Genomic DNA, 14,290 nt, shown 5'->3' on the forward strand with positions numbered 1-14,290 from the left:
CAGTACACAACAAATGAAACAGCTGACCAAAGATGCCATGAATAGTTAATGTCTGGTTGGGCATATAACTTGTCAGGTAACTTTGCAATTAAGTCTGTTTCACTGACTACTATAAAAAAACCCCTTCAATATTAAAAACAGTGACACCCAGTATTAAAGAAACACAGTTGGACTGCTGAGCAGCCTTCTTTAAGAGTATTCCAAAAATAAAATACAGAAGCTCGTTTCCTTTTATAATATACACTCAAGAAGAAAGAGAAGGATTACTATGCTTTAAATAGCAAATTATTGTCATGGTATCCTAAGTCTGTTTCTACAGTCCTGTAAAGTTTCCTAACAGTATCCTTTTTGGAGACAACTTAAAATTAATTCTCAAAGCCCAGTGATAAACTCATTTATACAGTACGTATTTTAAAAGAAGTAGTGCCATCTTAAGCAATGCCGTTTTTCTCTTACCTACTGCTGTCTCGCTTAGGTGTCTTTTCTTTCTTCCTTCTGACAGCTGGTCAGGTGTTGCTGACACTGACTGAGATTTGGAATTAGATAAACAGCCACTGCTCCATTGTTTGACAGAAACATTATGTTGACTACAGTCTACAACAGAAAAAGCATGTACCAAGATGAAAACTTATTTTCCATTGGTCCAATTTACAGGCAACCTCAACTGCTGAACCATTTATAATGGAAAAAAACCCAGACTTTTGATAGGAATCCAAATAGTAAGTAGTACTGCAGTCAGACACCTGTGTCCACAGAGAACCCATGGTTCAAACTCCCCTCACTTGTATTAGTGCCCTCCTACAGCTCTGGTGGGATCATTTCAGTGCAACAAAGTAAAACCTGACACTGTGGTCTGGGAAGAGGTTCTTCTTCTACCTAAAGCCTTAGCCAGTTACCTTTCTCTGATAACCTGATTTATGGTAAGTTTATAAATTGAACCTCTTCAGGACAGAAAGTACTGGCAAATGAATGAAAAAGAGTCTTGCTTTACATACCATTGTCTGGAGATACTTTAAACTCCACTCCCAAAGATGAGGTATCAACAGGTTCTCCTTTGATGTCATCCTTCCTTAATAATGTTTCAAAGTATATGTGAAGAGGAATATCTAATTAAAAAAAATTCCAAATGGAATAGGGTCTGTATCAGAAAGATTGCAACCTATGAGCAAATGAATTATGCATCATTACTGAAGGTCAGGGAATCAATCTACACAACACTACGTAATATAATCTATGAGCAATACTGCTGCCTTGAGTCGTACGACTCCTTAAGAACAGCAGTACTCAGTAACTTCTGTGAGGACCGACTACCTGTCTATATGGCAGCAGTGTCATGGTCAAGCTGAAGACAATATAGGAAAACACGTCCTGAAACTGGTGAGACCAAAGGAAAACTCAATGACCATATCCCTAAAAAGCCCAGCCAGGCATTTCAAAGAAATTATTTTTGATGACTGAAAAAGGAAGTTTGAGGCAAGGTAATTCTCAGCAAGACAGTTATTGTACTAGTGCTATCCTCCACTACAGGCAAAGACCTGTAGTCTTTCCTATCAGTCATCTAAGTACTATACAGGATAATCTCAAGTAATTGCCTGGAGGCAAGAACTCAAGGTACCTGCCTTTCTATTAATGGGAAGTAAGAGTTATGCCATGGTAAAAACAAATCAATTTTTAGCTGTGAATCAACACTGCCATACATGCTGACCAAGGCATTATGCTTAAGTAGTTCCAAGCTCCCCAGCACTGACAGCTTTTAAGGGCTGACAAGACAACTCAGATCAAGGTAGGACTCAAACCTAAGGAATATCTTCCTGAAGATTTATTCAGTGCAGGAACATACACTTAGTAGATCAACGACACTTTTTTTTTTTTGGTGTTCAAAGCCGAAGAAAGAGCAAGGTTGTCTTACTCTGTAATAAACTATGTCCATACTTGCAATTACTCTAGAATTATTCTTAGCAAAAACAATCTCTGGAGGGTATCAAGTGAGAGTAAGACTGGGGTCTTCCCCTCTTGACTAACTCCTGCACAAAACCCAGTACAGCAGAGAGCACACAGTGCACTTTTCCTATAATCTGAAAATGTTTTGGTTCAGCCTTTTGGGTACAAGTAATTAATGTTTTTGGAAATTGTTACTGCAGGGAGCCTAGAGGTAATTTCAAGGTACATTCATCCTTTGTGTCTTTGGCAAAGGCTACAGCAGGGCAATGTAATTAATTTCCTGAGGGAGATCTAACCCAGCATTAGTCCGCAAAACGTCTCAAGTGGTAAGGAATTTACCCACTGTTGTAAGGCAGGAAGGCTTAAGAAAAATAGGTCTCTATCTGAAAAGCCTTTCCGGAAACAAAATTACAAGAAAGGAGAAAATTAAGTAGAAAGAAGTAAGTCAACGTAATAAGCAGGCTTGAGAACTATTATGTTCAGAATGAGAAGAGGACTGAGGGCAGGGTCAAAGGATGGGCATTAATCTACTTTTATTTACATACAACCTTAGCCTGATGTGCCTTCAGGACTTGCCAGGACAGAAACTTTCAACTTATTTTGCTAACTAAAAAGAACAACTTATTTCAACTTGATATGGATCTCAGTAGATATTTTGTCACAAGACTAAAGGTGACCTGTAAAAGTTTTTGCAGTGTCTCCTATTCTACTTCTGTGTAAAACATAAAGAAGTGCCGAAAGGTTTATTAGTCACAACATTTAAGTAAAGAAATAAACAAAACATTTCTCCTGGTTTCTTTTGCCCCCCGGGAACCACCTGAATATCTCAGATTTTTTATTATGTGCTCCTGTATCTTAATTAAAAGGGCAGGAGTGTTTGTTCCAGTCTATCCACAGGCTAGGTGCAGAAATACCAGAAACACAAACTTCTTAGATACAAACTATAGTTTTCCAGTTATCAGGGTGCAAGTTTAAAGAGCTTCTTTTATGTTCAAGGGATGTTCCAACCACTAACGTATTTTTGGTCAAGACCCTTGGTAATTTGGAAAACCTGAAGGCAAGACTTAGAACTGTAAGGACAATTACACTTCCAGAAGTGAGTACACTAGTGAGCCAGTCCCAGTACACTATATTTACTAGGTTGCTTGCAAATTATGATTCTCCTTTGAAAATAAAACCCAAGACAGTACATACTTTGAAAGTAAAAAATAAGGTACAAGAGAGAATCTTGAACTTGAATCCCTCCTTGAAGCTGAAAAATCAAACTCCCAGAGTTCCAAAATGGAAAAAAATACCAATAATATTTTTTTTTAACACATACAGGAAATCAAAACAAACCCCTTTTCTTTTACTCTGCTGACAAACTTTTTTTTAATTCAGAAGAGAGTGATAAAAGATGTGAGCATACCACAAGCAGTATTTTAAGAGAAGTTATCCCTCTAGAAAGGGCTAACTAAGGAAGCTGTAAAGAAAACATGAAACTGAATCAGGCTACCTGACCAAGCTGGAAAATTTCTAGCATGCATTTATCGACAATAATTCTTTCATATGAAAGAAAATGATGAATAGACTAACGGTCTTCATGAGGAGATAGAGATAGCAAAGTACACAAAGCACAGAGTATAGCATCAATCTAGCCTCCCTCAAAAACAAGGACTGCATTTGAGCAGGACATAGTAGGTTTAGCATGTCTTTCCCGTCTCAACTATTATTAGCAAGGTTAAGGCTCCTTGAAAAGAGAATAAATATTCCTCGAAAGAGAGGTGTTCGTGGTATTGGAATGAAGCTAAAATAACATTTTTGTTCCTCCATCCTGGCAAAGTGACCAACAGTAGCCACAATGCAATCCAAAGCTTTTCAGTTTTTTTCATGACTAAACTCTTTTTGAGAAGAGAAAATGTCAATATTATTGTTAAACTTTCTAGTTTCCCTTAAAAGTAAGGTAAGAATGAACACAAGGGGCATAGCCTTATATGACTATCCTTGAACAGACTTCTAACCCCCTTGGCTCCTGTCCAGCTGGGCTGTCAGAGTCACAGGGTACGTGATGGAGTGTGTGTAAAGAAGAAAGACTCAAGAGGTGTTTTTCTCTCCTCTCCATAACAGAGTCCTGCTGACTGGGATGTTTGCTGTGGTACTCTTGGAGTGAGTGTTCTGTTTCCCCTATCTGCTCCTCAAAATAATCTCCTCTTTGCCCCATATATGGGATGTAAACTCTGGTAAACCTGTGAGAGTTGAGACCTTCTCAGAATTCCGTGTCCACACTTGGGTCTTGTCTACTGGACAGTGACAAGTCCTCCAAACCCAAGACTGACTTTAACCCCTGACTTCCTAATACCAGGCTGCAGCATCTACACTGTCATTCTGCGAAGACAGTGGGTTTGATTAAAGACTCAAACAGTCCCATGGAAGTCCCAGCTTCACGTTCAGGATTATTTTGTGGCAAAGAAAGCCCCCTGAACAGCAGAATTCCTGTACTGGTCAGCAACTACCCAGTCATGGATTTTTCCTAAAATAAAAAAAGATGAACACAAAATCCAAAAGTATGAATCCCTTCTGCTGATAACAGCATTGAATTTATTATTTTGAAGACCCAAGTGCTGTCAAGTTGCACCTGCACTAGTTTCAGGGCTGAGTCACAAACAACATCATCTGCATTACTGTTCAAAAAGATTAAAGAATCAGAAGACAGAAACCATAAACTTCAAAGATCGTCAAAAAGGCTGACTATCACAAAAAGAATTAGGAAACCTAAATAAAGCTTTTTGGACCTAGTCCAGAGGGCCTGAACTGAAAGTTGCTTATGAAAACAACACAACCAGTGTGTTGGCAAAAGCAACATCTAAAGGACTAACACTGACTCAATTAGACACACCATGAAACGTGCAAAAAAGACCTTCTCCCTGACCTGTCTTTCTTGGTATGGGAAACCTCGAAGGTGTGTTTTTCAAATGTCAGGATGAAGTTAACATTTTCATTTAGTCTAAACTCACCTATTTTACCAGTGTGAAGTTTTCTGTAAGAGAATTAAGTTCTAAAAATCACTCAAAAGAAACATTAGTCCATGAACTTTACAGCTCTCACAAGCACAACCACCCTCTGTTAAGAGTCATGGCATTACTTACCTGAAGGAAATGATAAGACCGGATGGAAGGAAGAGTCCAGCTCTTGCATATAATCTAGTATTTTAGATTCTGCGCTGGAGTCACTACTGCTTAAAGCGGAGGCTGGTAAGTGAGTTTTATATGGAAAGAAGACATCTCTAGATGGCGAAGTCTGCAATGATACACAGAAACAAAGGTTAACTTCCCCTTTATTCCCTTCCTTCAAATTAGACCCAAAGGAAAAAAAAAAAAAAAAGTCAGTCAGTGACATCCTTCAATATAGGAATAGGAAAAATATTTCTACAAACTTCATATAGTCTAAATATGACTTACCTCCACTTATCATGGACTACAGTGCACAATACAAAGAAAACAAAAAAACACTTCAATTAGGCCAGGAAACAGCTGCCAAAAAGTTTCCAGAGAAAATACCACTGTTTCCAATCATTATTTTGATATATCCTATGACAAACAAACACCGCTTAAAATTCCATTCCAGCACAACAGGCATGATATAGATGCACAAACAATACGAACACCAGACTGAATACAGGGGTCTCCTCTGCTTGTCCCCTTAGTCTTAGGAAGATTCTTAATATTGGTATCTCTAGCCAGTTTGAGCTCATACACTTTACTGCAAGACACAGTATTAAACATTTTGAGCACACCATGTACTTACACAAAGCAAGAGGGCAAAGTCCTTACCTTATTATAATTATAATTTAAATATCAGATAAACAAACAAAAGATGATACACAGCAATTAATATGGAGAGGAGTGCATTGAGGATTGATTAATAGGTAGTAAGAGGAATTACTAGAAAGAGGAGTGCTGCAAAGAAAGATTAATTTAGCTGCTTATTTGCAAGGCTTGTTAAAGTATGGAAGGTAAAATGACAGACTGCACAGAACTGGTAGGTGTGAGGTAGCAGGACATAAAGACAGGGTGAAAATGGGCAGGAATAAGCAGCAAAGCACAGGCAGTATACTGAGCTCTGAAAGAAGGAAAGAACTGCATGTGATACTACAGGGTAGCAGTCAACAGTAGTCTGCACTACAGAAAAAGCTACAAAAGCACTGCCAGGGAATAGTGTTGCTTATGGTACTTTTAGCCTTACTGGATACTAGCAGTAGTAACCTTAAAGATACTGACATGTTGAAAGGCTTCCACAGGTTTTTGATACTTTGCTGCAGATCCTACAAACATGAAGGGAGGGAAGGGGGCACTGGGGTACTTCAAGGGTCTCAGCCTAACACTGTGCAAACAGCCACATTTATCAACCCCCGGAAAAGGACTTCAATGTAAAAAACTGTAAGACCGAATACAACAGTGGTTGTCTTGATTTTCTTATGACTCTTTATGGAATGAAAGGAAAACATCTAGCAGCTGCATCAGAGGCAAGACAATCAAAATGAGCATTACTTGTATTTTCAGAACTTCTGCTTTCCAAATCCAAAAAATCTCTTCAGCTGCTTCCTCCTACCTGAAATATTCCAGGCTGTATTCTAGCAGTGCCACTCATGTTAGTGATACGGTGATTATATCCACCACATAAAATCCCCCTCCACTGACTGAAATCAGTCCTTCTGTCAGGTGGCATCAGTATTCACAATCCACACTAACTCAGAAAATATTCCATTAAAAAGTTCCCCTTTCCATCTCTTCCCTTCTGAATTGACAAATTCCCTATGCTGGTATTGTATTGCAGGAACTATTAAAATCAAGTAAGCATGTTATGATGCTGGAGCAGAGGAGACCCTGTGGTGGTGTTCTTGTATTTCACTTTTTTTTTTTTCCACAGGAAAACATTAACAGTCCTAAATCCACTTTGATCTCCATACACAGGTGTATGCACTAGTAATTTCAACTTAATTTAGAAAGAATTCTTTTCTAGTCCAGGACTCCTTCAAATCAATGTTTTGTTATCTTCCAGTGACAGACATATGGGACTCTTCATCTGTTAAACTTTAAACATCCATAAAGTGTTGGCAGAACTGGGGCCTGTGTTTGGAAACACTAGAGGGATAAATGCTAAAGTGAATTTAATGTTTCCCATTACATGGATCATTAAAGTAAAGCTTAAAGAGGTTTTATGTAGTTGCTCTACCTTTGATGTAATAAGGGCTTGCTTTTCAAAAAATGAACAAAAGCTATCTCCTCTTGATACTTGGTTTTTAGAAATGAACTAGTTTACCAAATCTCCACTGTTTAAGCAGCGACTGCACTTTTTCTGCCTTTTTTTTTTTTTTTTTTTTTTTTTTACAGAAATGAATCCATGTTACAGTAAATGATAAATCTCTCACTCTTTAAAAAGAAATCCCCAAACACTGAGCAGTAAAATAACCTAGAAAATATATAGGTAAGACCAACACATATTGACATCCAGTCCTTTAGCCCTGACTTGCTTTTTCTTGTTTTAATTCACTTTAGTCCCAAACATATTTAGACTATAGCTTAAAGCTAAGCTTGCTCAAAAACATGTATACATGGTCAAAGAATCTCCACAGTCTCAATCTATCTTGAAACAGTATTAAAATCTATTTGTCAACATTGGTAAATGCAAAATTCCCTTCCTCATCTTGCCTGTGGTGGGAGTTACAAAACCTTATGCCTGAATTCGTCCATTATTTCCTTGAACGCTCTGGTATCAACACCTAAATAACAAAATCTTTCATTAAGTCAGTCTGTAATTCAAAAGAAAATAAGGACTTATATAGAAGCAAGAGTAATTTTATTTAAATGCCTGTGAAGTTACTAGAATAAAAGTTAAAAAATCTGGCAGTGTCTGTGTTCCTAGCTACCAGATCTGGACTAAATTTCTGGTGGAGTAGTCTTCCACTGGAAAATGCTGAATTAGTGAAATCATAATGTTTGTCAGGAATGTTGATTTAATCAACTGTTGATGAAAAAAGTTCTGAGGCCCTTCGTTCCAGAATGAAAGTGTGTTGCTCAGTTAAAGAAAGTGCTTTCACCTTACTGAAACAAAACTGAAGAATTTTTTATTGGAAAACTAAACTCTCCTCGCTTCCAACTCAGTATAGAACTCTACAACCCAACTGGCTTTAACAGCGGGTAATTATTGATTTTGTAACAAACCAACAAAAAATCCACCAAAACCCAACAGAAAACAACCCACAAATGTATCCGTTGAGCCACAGCAAGAACTAGTGGTTTCATGACAACCATGGCATACAGCTTTTAGAAGACAGGCCTCTACAGCAACCCTGCCCACAATGCCAACCCCTCAGAAAGCAAGAGAGATTACTTAACTCTTATCAATTTTTCCCCTGCTATACTATACCTCATATATCTCCTGAAACACTTTTCTTCATTACTGAAATACAAAATTTCATGCTTCCTAAGCTCAAGGAGATACGAAGAATAACATTACATTAAATTGATTCTATTAAGGAAAAGAAAATACACTGCATTTAAGAGGAAATCACAAATGTGCAAGCTTTAAATCTTCCAACTAAAACATCACTCTGTTTTAAACTTCATAAGGCATGGTGCCATCAACAGAATCTAATTTTCCAGAGTATTATGAATTTTAATCTGGGATTTTTTCCCCCTAGTACTGTTTTACTGGGTCACAGAAAATACAGTGAGCAATTTATTTTTATATTCAAAACAATTCCTGCACTTGCTTGTGATAAATTGATGCATTAGACAAAGCATGACCAGCTCATGCCTCAGTTTTAGAAGGCTCAGAAGGCTGAACACTACTGGCCAACCATCCTTCTGGTGAGAAAAAAGTCTGAGTCTATAAAGTGTGCCATAATGGAAAAGAAAAATGTTTTGTGATCCCAGTTAAAAATTTTGAAGTGAAGACTCATTTCATGGTTTCAGCTACTGATCATTAACACTCTACCATTTTTGGAAACCTGCCTAAGTGTAACAGTACAGTTCAATTACACCAATGCGTATAAATCCAGTAAGGTAATTAAGTCAGCTGAGATACACTCTGCTGAATACCTGTCACATCTGCTTCTGATTACCCTTATAAGCCAAAAAAGGCAAGGAAAAAGCATTTCTTCTCCCTACACACACTCAGAACTTTTCAGCAACATCAAAGAGCAGCTATCCCCCTCAATATTAAAAACTGTTCTTCAGTAAATGAGTAGCCAACTAATTTGCAGAGATTTAATTATGGGATTCAAGAGAACCACCGTGTGGGTGGCTGACAACTCCCCTTTGAACACCAATCACACTGCTAACTTTTAATCCTCCAGACATGCTACGTACAGCTCAAACAAACAGAGCAGCACGTTAACTGCTTGCTTCTGTGCTTTAGCATCTGTCTTAAAGGCCAGCCCACTTCTCCATTGCCTACCTCTTTTGCACACAACAATCTGCTCTGAGCAAAGCTATGTCCCTTTGCCAGAAGAAATGAAACATCTTATTTCACAAGCTAAACATCAGGGGTTCCCTAAGACGGACTACACTGTAGAGTACTTTTGGGAAGCATACATGGACAGTGAAAGGTTAATCTGAAAGCCCCAAAGACCTTCTCTCTTATCAACAGGTAGTGTGGAAGAAGGTGGGCAAAGCATCTAAGACATCCCTACATGGGAAGCTGCATAACAGATGGTGCTGATGACACATGCTACATGACAGACTCTCCCCTCCAGATGAAGTTTCTATATATGTCAAATGGACAGACCTTTCCCACACACTTGCCCGCAATCTATAAGCAGGTCAGATACAGCAAAGCAAGTTGCCCTGGGATGTAAACAAATTCTTCTGCCTCTGGCGCCTCTGAAGCTGTCGATAAGGATAAAGTGGCATATCATGGGGCAAAAAGCAATTTTTCCAGGAACAGAACTGAGACTTTCAGAAACACTAGTGACAACATACTCGGCGTCCAGCTTGTCTCAAATTCAGATTTTTGGTCAGTGCCATAAGAGGAGCGGTAGCTTCTACCATTCTCAGAGACCACCCACCTCTCACAAGTATACATGGAGTTTAGTTTCTTTAATCCTGTTACAAGCCAATGGGAGATGGACTTTCACGTGCTCTGTGGGAAGTGTATGCTGTCCTCCAATTCCTGAAACAAAGACCTTTTGTTCAACTAGCAAATCAATTGAAAAATCAAAGTTAGTGCTTAATCTTTGACCAGTCAAACCAAAAGAAGGAAAGCCATGTTAATCCACAGGGATATCTTTTAAAAAATGCCATGCAGAAATTAAGAGTAGATGTGATCGGTAAAACACTACAGAAATGTCACAACAAGCTAAAGGTGCAGGACTGTGAAAAGCACACCAGGTTTTTCATTCTGGAAAAAAAGAATTTGCAGGCTGACTGGCTTGCCATAAACCTCAAAAAAGATGGATTTAGTTCCACTGGCAGTATCACAGTATCACAAAGCTAAAGGTGTTCTCCCTTCCTTCCTCCCCAGCACACCACAGTCTTGTCACACATTCAGAATAGCTGAATGCGTAGGAATACTTCTTTTTTTCCAATTCAGGTTTTGTTGATTTTTAACTAACAGAATACCTTCTTTTTTAACTTCCAGTGTCAAAATAGTAATTTTATCAAATATTATTTTCACTCACAAACTTGGTAAACCATAACCAAGGGATTCTCCTCCCCAAACCAGAAGACTGACATATCCACAGAGGTACTACACCATTTCCATTGAAGCAGGATGCATCCTCTTCTTAAAACCAGTTTGCAGGAGACTTGGCAACACAACAACATTCCCTGTATTCATGGCTTTTTAGAAGTCAGCAATGCCAGGAAATGATGCAGAAGCAGGTGATAGAGCCAGTATCTAGGGATACCAAGGAGGGGGACAACCAGTGGACTCCTTTCAGTGCAACTAAGGGCAAATGACTACTTCACTGTGTGAAAGGCAAAACTTATAGCTGGCTACTGAATAATATGCTTGATAGTTACTGCTGTTAGACAGTGCTGTTTCTTTAAATTTACAGACTGAGGTAGCTAGAGAAAGCAGTAATTGATTACAGCCACAAAGAATTCACCTGTATCTCCTTAAATGCAAATAAACCACATCACGGGGTAATATGGTAGAGGAAATGAGATTGTATTCTAGGAAGCAGGTGCTAAAATATTCGTCCCTGGACAAACATATCACCTGGCAGAAAACAGGGTACAACTTCCACACTACATGCAATATTATGATTAAGCACTTTGTCTGCACACACCCTCTTCTCCCTGTCCCTTATTCTCCTTTCCTGCTAGCTACAGATCACTTGCAGATAGCAGTTAGCAAGTAAGATAAAGGCCCTGCATGCTGGCTATAATACAAATTATGCAAGTGTATCTATACTCTTCCTTAAAAAGTGAAAAAGAACAAGACTTGGCAAAAGACCCATATGTATTTATCAAGCAGTATCTACAAAAAGTATCACTGTCCCTAAGCATGTACCGGGAATGCGGCAGGACACAAAAATCACAGAACTAGCATGAGAACTAGCTTAAAATAAGAAACCCAAGCCCTAGAATTTAAATACTTTTTTTCCTCTCTGTTTCGGAGCCTTCTGGAGAAGCACTCACTCCCCCCGCCCCCTCCTCTTTTTTTTTTAAAAAAAAAACACAAACCACCAAACGAAAGCAGATATTCTTCTGCTCTCACTTAACTCCCATTTGAGACTGAAGAGAAAAAATGCGGCATTACTCAGCTGCAGGAGTTGACAACATTATAACAACTGTTTGCTTGTGGTGTCTACAACATAAGCTTTTGCACCTCAAGTCCCAACTTCCAGGGTGTTGTCACCTTCGCAAATTTGAATTCGGTTTTCTCCATGTGCCTCAGTCCACACAATGAACTCTTGCTCCAGCAGGTGGAGATACAAATACAATGAGAATTTTCAGATTAAAAAAAACGACTGTACTCTATAACCCTGCAAAGAAACGGATAGGATGAAAATTGATAGGACTCAGATCTCACTGCTCTATTGCCTCCTACCTTTATTTATAGCTGTATAAAGTTTTTGCAGATTAAAACACTACCTAGCCTCAATGACATCCCTCGGCGAAGCACGACTTGGAAAAAAAAAAAGTTAAACTAATTGTCACTAGTTAGGATACTAAATGAGAAACTAACAAAATCGACTGGCAAAACCAATTCCTTGTTACTAAAAAACCTCTGCAGCAAGCCATAGAGATAAAATACTAGAAAAGAAAACATCAGGGCACGTCAGCTAAGTGAAGTCGCTCTCTGAGAGTTTCTGACTACTAATGCTTGTCTGCTTTTAAACAAACTTAATAGAACTTTTGATAACTCACAGATAACTCAGTTCCTTCAAGTTTAGGCAAAAAATAGCCAGAGATGGAGATACTATACGTCCTCACTATAGAAAAAGCATTTGCACCCAGGCATTAGACTTTGGAGAATCCAGGTCGGGAGGGAAGCGGTTATAAATGCAACAACCACTGGGAAACTATCCAATTGGTGCTCCTGTCTTCAAGCCCTAACACTGTTCCACTACTTAAAGACTTTCTTGGTTTTAATGTTTTGATACTCTTGGCCTTCTCTCTTACAGTGTTAAAACTATATGACATGCATTTTGTAGGAGACAATGACCCAGAGCTTGTTTGACTTGCCAGTTGTAACATCGCACATGATCCAGTATTTTGAATGAAGCACATCCAGACTCCCAACCCCTGCCGGCAAGTACATGTCCTCCTACTAGACCATGCCTGCAGTTTACTCCTTTGTGCTACCCTGCATGCACGTTTTAATACCCATTCAAAAATCATGCTGAAGAAATGCACCACTACAATCATGTCCTCTACACTGAAGCACAGACTGGAATCCCAAGGGTTATTATGCATGTGGATTAACTCCGAGTGGCTTGTGCACTGACTCACAATCAAGAAATGGCCTAAACTCTTATCAAGCTATTATAGGTAACAAAAGAAAGATACAAACCAGATTCCATGGCCAAAGGTTGACTCACAGATCATCTGTGGTACTTAGTCATTCTGAATTAGGGAACAAGTGGATTTGGCCCCAAAGGATGTTTCAAGTTCCTGAGGACACTGGATTGTGAGAGATAAACCAAACACCCTGCATCCTGTTTTATTTATCCCCACTGCAGTCTAAGTATCTTGTAGATCTGGCAGGTCTTCTTCTAGAGTTTCATAGAGTTCTATGTTCTCTTTTAGATATTGTTCTCTGTAAGCATTATTTAAATACCTGGAGCAGGGGAAGGTGTAGTCCTCTTGAGAAAAGAAATACAGCAAAGTAGAGGATAATATAAGACATCTCTCAACACACACTGGGAGGCTACTAGGTCACTAAATACTCAAACTTTTGACAGCATTGTAAATGTATGCGGCATGGCAGCAGATAAGAGAAAAAATGTGGCTGTCTTCCCAGTGACCTTATGAACTGACAGATGGGATAGCAGTTCACGGTTTCATACTTTGCTTTTCCTAACATGGATGTTGGGGGGTGGAGGGGGGGACAAGTTTCCCAAACAAATATGAAGAGATGTGAAGGACAGCACTCTGAATGCCATTAGATGCACAAAGGATACAACCAGTCATCCCAATTGAAAAAAAAAAAAATCTCAAAGTTATCCCAGCATTTCTTAATCTTCTACATATGGGAAGTTTGCATTTTGCTGTGATTCTCTGGTCAGAATTTTTTAGTCATCGCCTTGCTCAGATTACTCTGCAGAACTGCCATGTTCACAAGATTCAATCTTCTGCTCAGACTTTGGCAAGCTGGTCTCTGTTAACTGCACATCTGCTGCAAGGAGGTGGCAGCAAGTCTTTCCTAGCTCCAGCTTGCTCTCAGGCCAATGACCTTAAATAATGGCGAGTTCTCACAGATCATGGTACCAGGGGCTATATAAATACGTAAAACTTGAAGAAATATGGAAGATGCACTTGCTAGAGACGGCACACTAACATTACATTAAAAATCCAACTATTTTCCATGCTGCTAAGAAGTAACCTCTTTTTCTATGAAAGGCCAGAGGAAATTTGCTGTATTACTATTGGGAATAGAAACGCATCTTCGAAGAAAACTAGGTATCAATCCCAGAGGCCATTCCCCATTTTGCATCCTTATCCTTAGACATCTACCTAATCTAGCAGTCAGCCTGGGCTGATAGCCAGTGTTCTTCCATTACAAGCTGAGCAATCTCATCAACAGCTGGGTAACCAAGTGTAGCAAGTGCAAGACTAAGAAAGTGACAGGGCCTGTTAGAATAAGATTTCTTGAATGAAACAATACACTGATGATGGCTCTTAATTCAAAGACTCAGTAC

General features: G+C 38.9%; 1 protein-coding gene across 3 annotated transcripts in view; it reads right to left on the reverse strand.

The window, feature by feature from the left end:
- The window catches only part of KANSL1L (KAT8 regulatory NSL complex subunit 1 like), a 61,022-nt gene that overhangs the window by 13,548 nt on the left and 33,184 nt on the right, over positions 1–14,290 (reverse strand). For all 3 annotated transcript variants that reach the window (XR_015183491.1, XM_086465034.1, XM_009951202.2), the window contains 3 exons: positions 5,067–5,217; positions 996–1,106; positions 457–594 (listed from right to left, as the gene is read on the reverse strand). Coding sequence is in view for 2 of the 3 variants with exons in the window: in XM_086465034.1 (XP_086321160.1) it covers positions 457–594; positions 996–1,106; positions 5,067–5,217 (400 nt within the window). In the remaining variant the exon portion in view is untranslated. The remainder of the gene's footprint in view (positions 1–456; positions 595–995; positions 1,107–5,066; positions 5,218–14,290) is intronic.

Source organism: Leptosomus discolor, chromosome 5, assembly GCF_034619465.1.
Source record: "Leptosomus discolor isolate bLepDis1 chromosome 5, bLepDis1.hap2, whole genome shotgun sequence".
Lineage (NCBI taxonomy): Eukaryota > Metazoa > Chordata > Aves > Leptosomiformes > Leptosomidae > Leptosomus > Leptosomus discolor.